Raw genomic sequence first — 7,964 nt, forward strand, 5'->3', positions numbered from 1 at the left:
GCCCAAGCGTGCGAAAAAAGATAGGAGCGGCGAAGATAAGGGGGATGGCAAGCAGCAGAGACCAGGTAAGGGGAAGTCGGTATTCAAACCGACCAAGGAACAGTTGTATCCACGGCGCGATGATTATGAACAACGTCGGCCTTGGCAATCTAAGTCTCATCGCCAGCGGGAGGAAACTGATATGGTGATGAACACAGATTTATCGGATATGCTCCAAGGGGCGAGGGACGCAAATCTAGTGGATGAACCGGAGGCCCTAAAGTATCAGCCACGGGACGCCAATCCCAAGAAGTGGTGTGAGTTCCACCGGTCCGCCGGGCATGATACGGATGACTGTTGGACTTTGCAGCGGGAGATTGATAAGTTGATTCGGGCGGGATATCAAGGAAATCGTCAAGGTCTGTGGCGCAACGGTGGCGATCAAAACAAAGCGCACAAGCGGGAGGAGGAGCGAGCGGACACTAAGGGCAAGAAAAAGCAAGAATCAACGGCTATCGCCACAAAAGGGGCTGATGACACGTTCGCTCAACACTCAGGCCCGCCCGTCGGGACCATCAACACCATCGCCGGGGGATTTGGTGGCGGTGGCGACACTCATGCGGCGCGTAAGCGCCATGTTCGTGCCGTTAATTCCGTTCATGAGGTCGCTTTTGGATTCGTACACCCTGACATAACAATCTCGATGGCGGACTTTGAGGGGATAAAGCCTCATAAGGACGACCCGATTGTGGTGCAGTTAAGGATGAACAGTTTCAACGTTAGAAGGGTACTCCTGGATCAGGGTAGTTCGGCTGATATTATCTATGGTGATGCATTTGACAAGTTGGGACTAACTGACAATGATCTGACTCCATATGCGGGAACCTTGGTAGGTTTCGCGGGGGAGCAAGTAATGGTGCGGGGATACATTGATCTAGACACAATATTTGGGGAAGATGAGTGTGCCAGGGTTTTGAAGGTAAGGTATCTGGTTCTCCAGGTGGTGGCATCTTACAATGTCATCATTGGGCGAAATACATTGAATCGCCTTTGTGCTGTAATTTCAACAGCCCACTTGGCGGTCAAGTATCCGCTAAGCAGTGGAAAGGTGGGAAAGCTGAAGGTGGACCAGAAGATGGCGAGGGAGTGTTACAATAATTGCCTTAACTTGTATGGCAAGAAGAGTGCGTTGGTTGGTCATAGATGTTATGAAATCGAAGCTTCGGATGAAAATCTTGATCCCCGGGGCGAGGGGCGAGTAAATAGGCCCACGCCAATTGAGGAAACGAAGGCGCTAAAGTTTGGCGATCGCACTTTGAAGATTGGGACCAGACTGACGGAAGAGCAGGAGACGCGCCAGACAAAACTGCTTGGGGAGAACTTAGACTTGTTTGCTTGGAGCTGCAAAGACATGCCTGGAATTGATCCAAACTTCATATGCCATCGGTTAGCATTGAATCCAAGTGTCAAGCCAGTTTCACAACTCAGGAGGCGCTTGGGTGGCGACAAAGGGAAGGCGGTGCAACAGGAAGTCGACAAGTTGCTGGCGGCAGAGTTCATCAGGGAAGTGAAGTATCCGACGTGGTTGGTGAACGTCGTAATGGTGAAGAAGGCGAACGGGAAATGGCGAATGTGTGTAGATTACACAGACTTAAACAAAGCATGTCCAAAAGATTCGTATCCCCTTCCCAGCATCGATAGCCTTGTTGATGGTGCCTCGGGCAACGAACTGCTTAGCTTGATGGATGCTTATTCTGGCTATCATCAAATCCGCATGCACCCGGCAGACGAGGACAAAACGGCTTTTATGACCGCCAGAGTCAATTATTGCTATCGCACCATGCCGTTTGGACTAAAGAACGCTGGGGCGACCTACCAAAGATTGATGGATAGGGTTTTTGCTGGGCAGGTGGGAAGAAACATGGAGGTTTACGTTGATGACATGATTGTTAAATCAGTACGTGGTTTAGACCATCATCAAGATCTGGAGGAAGCATTTGGCGAAATAAGGAAGCACAACATGCGCCTCAACCCGGAGAAATGCTCTTTTGGTGTTCAGGGGGGCAAGTTTTTGGGATTCAGGAGTAGAAGCTGGTACGGTGGTTGGCTCGATAGCCGCGGCGACGGAGGCTTCAGTGACATTTTTGCCTTTAGGCGCAGCAGCAGTGGTGGGCTGAGCGCCAGGGTTTGATGTGCCGGCGCCGGAGGAGGCTTTGACCAATCTTCTCCTCTTGGGAGCTTTGGTGCTCTCGGCTTGGTTCTCAGCACCGCCCCGTTTTTTCACGTCGCCCTCAGTGTTGAATTTTGGGGAAAAGCGAGCCATTCTCCTCTCGCGGGCCTTCAGGAGCTCGGCGTTCGTGAAATTCATATCTTCTGTAACAATAAAAATACGATCAGTGACAACATAGGAGACGAGAAAGGAAATGTCAATAATGAAAGTGAGCTATGGGCAACCTAGGTATTTGGGAGTTCTTGAGAGGTCAGCGCCCTCAAGGACTGTTGTGCAGTTAAGGATGGGAAGTGGGGCAAGGAGATTAAGAAAGGCTTTGTCGTTGGCGGACAAAGATTCCTCTGAAGGATCGGTGATCCCATTGGGCTTCTCCGTCCAGTAAAGAGGAAAAAGGGCGGTCCCGTCTCTAAGGGTGAATGCCTCTGGGTAGGCGGGATGAACCGCCACACGGAAGTACTTCCGTGCAAAGGAGGACTTCGCGTTACTTTTGTGAGGGTGCAAGCACTTCCGGCCGGCTCGGGCCTTCAAGGAAATCCATCCTTTGTTTTTGATGGACTTGGGGTCGACGTCGTAGAGGTAGAAGAAACTGGTGGGGGATGGGGCGATGCCGACAGCGGCGCTTAAGATTTCAAAACATCGAATGAAGGCCCAGGCGTTAGGGTGGAGTTGGCAGGGAGCCGCGTTGATGTCGCGGAGGACGGTTTGGACAAAGGGCGAGAAAGGAAGCCTGATTCCAAGCTCGCTAAACATGTATTCATACGCAAAGAAAAAATGGGATCTCTTTACGTCGCCGTCTGGCTTATGAAGCCAGGGGCGGTCCTCAGGACTGCAAATCCATATCCTGAGTTTGGCGTTAAATTCATCGTCATTAGACAAACCACCCAGGGAGTTCACGAACTGCACGATGAGATCGCTATTCTGGAAAATAGAAGGTTGGTCTATAGCCTCGTGAGTGGGGGCTATTTGGACTGGAAGGGGCAGAGTGGCGTAGGTTTTTAGTCGGTAAGGTGGGATCTCCGGGACCTCTAAACGGAGGCCGCCGGCGGCGGTGGCATCAGGGTCGTTTTCGGAGGAAGAAGAGGAGTGGTTAGGGGAGGTAGGGCTTGAGGCCATTTTTAGAAGACAGTGAAGTGAAAGAAAGGGAAAGATGAGTATGTGTATGATGCAAAGATAAGGACAGTGGGACTCACCGGAGTAGGATGTGAAGAGTGGGTAGCGGAAAGGGTGATAAGCGACGGCTCCGGAGCGGAAGTGGGCAGAAGGAGTTTGGTAAGCGATTAGGGAAGTAAAGAGGGGTCTCGGAAAGGGATGACTGTGGGGAAGAAGGGTTTTTATAGGAGAAGGGGGGAAGCTGGAAGGGTGACGCGTGTTGGACGCGTGCGGAAGGTTGGAAGTCATGAAGGTTTTGGGGAGGTGGGTCGCGTGCAATGGGGAGTTACTGCGCACGATGGGACGGTTATGAAAGGTGAAGTGACGGTTCCGGAGAAAGAGGGAAATTGATGTAACCAACACATCACGTGGGGCAGTCACGTGGGGCAGATAGGGATTTGAAAGGGTTTTAAAATAAGGGAAAGCGCGAAAAGCCTCGCCACTATAAAGATCAAACACCATCGCCTGACAGGTGACACCAACAACAAAGTTCAGTCGCTCGCCGGGGTTATCGCCAGTCAATGATTGAATGATCAGCACATGACCCATGCCTGCCACCTTTCCCGCCGGCGAACGATCATACACCTGCTCCAACTTATCGCCAATACGAAGTAATCGTTCTCGCCGCTTGTGGACTTGTGGACTTGCCAGCTCGGGTTGCTCGTCAAGTCAGTGGATCGGGTAACTGAAAATGCTAGTTTCCTTTTGCTCACGCCATGTTGGCGATATAGTTTACTTCTCTTTTCTCAAGCCATGTTGGCAGTGCAGATTCCGGTGTACTGTAAGACATATGTAAAAGCATTTAAAAGACACGCTTAGCTCTCATGCCTCGAGCTCGGTGTCTTGTGGACTAGTGGACTGGGCGAGCCCCTAGAGGGGCAACGCCCAGCATGTATCCCGCCCTGAGGCGGGGCCCTGGCCTTCAGATGGGCCTTGACCTCGGAGGCCCAATTGGCCCAATAGGTAGTACCCAAGCTCTATAAATAGGAGGTAGTTATCAAGTGTAGGGGACTTTTGGCTCATTTGATGAAATAACACATGAAATTCAGCACTCTCTCTCTCATTCTCATTCTCTCTTAGCTCAATCCTCCACCTCTAGGTACTATACCTCTCTTCAATGTTCATTCCAAGAACAATTAGTGACATTTAAAAATATCGTCATTAATGTATTAGTGACTAGAGTGTTAGTGACGACTAGTGACGATTAAAAATGTTGTCATAAAATACTCATAGTGACGATTTTTAAGCTTTTAGTGACGAAAATGGTTGTCACTAAAAGCATTAATTCTTGTAGTGTTCGTGAGAAGTTGATGGGGCTCCCTCACGCGTGTCTCACGTGACTTTTTTCATAGAGCTTGATGACTGGACAAGTCACATGCTTCTCACGTGACTCTAAAAGGGTTCCATGGTGAAGAAGACGATGAAGGAGGGAGATGCCGTTGGAGCCTTTCATGATAATTTGATGAGGATTAATTAATCAAATAAATGATATAGTCAACGATAAAAACTTAAATTCATTTAGCCTAATCACATTTTATAAGAATAAAGATATTACTTTTAAAAAAAGATATTAAACGTCAAATCCAAAAACAAAAGATATTAAACTTTAGCAAGACAATAATAACTTAATTATTTTTGGAAAATACCAATCATGAATAAAATTAAAGAAAAATATTTAAAGCTCTATATTAATAAAAAAGATTTTATGCAAAATAAGGAATATCACGAAAAATATAAACTTTCTAAATCTAAATGAAACGTTATATACAGAAATTAGTTAAGGTCACTTTTTTGGCATAGAGTTCACAATGAGGAACGTTATCAAAAGATTGATAATTCGAAACACTTAAAATTCTTTTAATACAATCATATGCTATAAGATTAAATATTTAAATATATTAAATAATTACTTTATATATTAAAAATACCAATTATGAATTTTTTAAATTATTAAGATAATAATTACTTAATTTTTTTAATTATTAAGATAATAATTACTTCATTTAATAAAATCATTCAAAATTATCTATTCAATTTTTTCTATGATTTTATCTATTATTACACAATTTTTAAATTTTAGATTTTTTTTGTCTGACTTCTATATTTCTCTCTCTATCTCTTCTTTCTCACACACACATCTCTAACATTCTCTCTATAAAAGGATGTTCTAACTGCATGGGTTAGCTATAGTCATCCACCAAAAGAGTTCAGAAAAGCTCATTCTTCACTTAAGATGACTTCCTTCGAGATGGAGGGCCTCATAACTAATGAAGAGGATGGGAGAGTTAGGTTGCTTCCCGGATACATGTTTGATCCCACTGATGAGGTTCTTGTGGATTTCTATCTGAAGAGGAGGGTTTTTTTTCAACCTCTCCCTGTTCAAATAATTCCATATTTTGATGTGTTTGAGACTGAGCCTTGGAAGTTACCTGGAGGAGGTTAGTGAAACATTTTTCTTAAATCTCTCTTCTTTTTCACCGTTTCAAGAGCCCTTCAATCATTTATGACGTTATTTTGCTAGCTCAAAGAGCATTGTGTCCCGTCACAGAAAAAATTCAATTTTTCCTTGTCCATTGAAATTTTTATGTGTTGTTTTCAAGTGGGAATTGAACCAAGACTTTGTTTTGATTTTAATTTGGCTTTGCTTATCTTTGTAGATGGAAAGATTTTCAATGAGCGTAAGTGCTTTTTCTACAACACCATGGGTCGTGGCCTTGAAAGTCTTGACATGAGAGTTGCAGGAAATGGCCAATGGAAGATTGTGGAGAAAGGCAAAGATATTCATACCCCTTGCAACAAGGAGATTATTGGGAAGAGAAACACCCTAATATTCTGGGAGGTGCAAGGAGCCTACGCTAGGATGACCAAATGGGTGATGCACGAGTTCCGCCTTGTGTTAATAGCTAACCCAACTCAGGTAATGAAAGCATAAAACAAGTAATAACCATTTTCAAAATTGAGCAAGTTTAAAGTAATGTCTTTTGAATTTTCATGAGAATGATTGGTCGGTAGGCAGAATCATTATCAAATTAAGTTATTTCTTTTCTTTATTCATCATCAATATTATATGATCACTGAAATTTGTAACTCAAATGCAGATGTCAAAATGGGCTGTGTACCGTATATTTATGAAGAAGAATGAAATAGGTTACAATGGGGAAAGCTCCAACGGTGACAGAAATACATGAGTTGATGAGGTCACTGATTTCAATGAGAGTGACAGTTCTTAGGTCCTCCCCCAATGACCTTTTCCTTTAAGTGAAGAAAGTGAATCAACCTAAAATGTTTCGATTGTAGTTACTTTTCATAATTGACCAATAAGTGATTTAATAGTAAAAGTCATGTCATGACAGATCATAATGAGTTTTGAAATTAATATTTTAGTTATTCATAAAAAGAGGGCAGCACAACCATGGTTAGAGAGGGCATGGGATAGACTTGCCTACAACATATCACCCTTATTATAAATATGAGAGTTCTTATATAGCAATTTTTTTTTTGAACAAGTAAAAGTTACTAGCAGCAATCGAGCATTGGCCTTTCTCAGTTTCTCTTAAGTAGTAAAAAAAGAGAAACTAGAGAAAATAGAAATATGCTTCCCACTTTGGTATTTTTATTAATTTTTTTCCCAAACAAGGTGTTAAAAAGCAGTAAATTATGCAATTGCAAAGATCATTTTCCAACACTTCCACGCTAAGAAATCCGAAAGTAGAATGCAAAATAACTTTAGATAACATCACTGAAAAGTCGTCATGCATGAATGAAGACGATTACATAGTGTTTGAACAAGACACTCCTAAACCATTTCACTAAACGAGCAAGCGATGTTAAGCGTTCCGACCTCTCTGAAATGGTGACCCAGGTGGACCAATGAGACCAAGGCCTCGCTGAACTCTTATCCTCCTCGGGGCGCACTCAACTCTTGGGACATTCCTGCTGAAGATGGTTCATGACTTTGCCTACCCAGAACATCATCATTTTGCTTTTGGCGCTTGCTTCGTCTCGGTGTTCCTTCAATCTCCGATGATGACCCCTTTGATCTAGAGGACTTTGTGCTAGAAAGATCCTTTTCAAGAGATTGCAGAAGTATTTGTTGGTGGGAACCATTATTAAGTTTGAGTATCTCCTCAAACTCCAAACGGGATTTAGCAGGATCCGCATACAAGTATGTATAGCTTCCATACACCCGAACAAGGACTTCCCCTGCTGACCGTTTGCTAGGTTTAACCCTCTCAGGAACACTATTTTCATCAACAACCTGTCCAGGCCACCACGAGCCACTAGGAAGCTTGACATATATTACATCTCCCAATGCCACTTGAACTTCCCCTCCTCCTTCTTCAGAAATCTCCTTTTTCCCGCTCTTCGTACAACTGGAAGTGCCCCTAGTTTTCATACTTCGCATTCACACCCAAGCAAACACAAATTTGATGAGAGCAAAGAATATTAATAAATATGTATTGAGTGAGGATTTTACCAAAACAAATGAAATCCCTATCAAAACATATAAAATAACTTTGACTTTCTTTTCATGAAACGCAAAAAATTACAATGAATTTAATATTTAATGAATAATTTATTAGTAGTTCTTCTGAAATTTATAAAA

The 7,964-nt window shown here is 43.6% G+C and overlaps 2 protein-coding genes across 2 annotated transcripts; one reads left to right on the forward strand and one right to left on the reverse strand.

Moving 5' to 3' along the window:
* Positions 1–5,591: 5,591 nt before the first annotated feature.
* LOC130725714 (NAC domain-containing protein 83-like) lies at positions 5,592–6,546 on the forward strand. Its single transcript, XM_057576917.1, has 3 exons — positions 5,592–5,796; positions 6,016–6,275; positions 6,457–6,546. Exons 1-3 carry the CDS (start codon positions 5,592–5,594, stop codon positions 6,544–6,546), a joined length of 555 nt encoding a protein of 184 aa, XP_057432900.1.
* Positions 6,547–7,253: 707 nt separating this feature from the next.
* LOC130725715 (uncharacterized) lies at positions 7,254–7,763 on the reverse strand. Its single transcript, XM_057576918.1, has one exon. It carries the CDS (start codon positions 7,761–7,763, stop codon positions 7,254–7,256), a length of 510 nt encoding a protein of 169 aa, XP_057432901.1.
* Positions 7,764–7,964: the final 201 nt, after the last annotated feature.

The sequence above is a fragment of the Lotus japonicus genome, chromosome 6 (assembly GCF_012489685.1).
Source record: "Lotus japonicus ecotype B-129 chromosome 6, LjGifu_v1.2".
In the NCBI taxonomy this organism is placed as follows: domain Eukaryota; kingdom Viridiplantae; phylum Streptophyta; class Magnoliopsida; order Fabales; family Fabaceae; genus Lotus; species Lotus japonicus.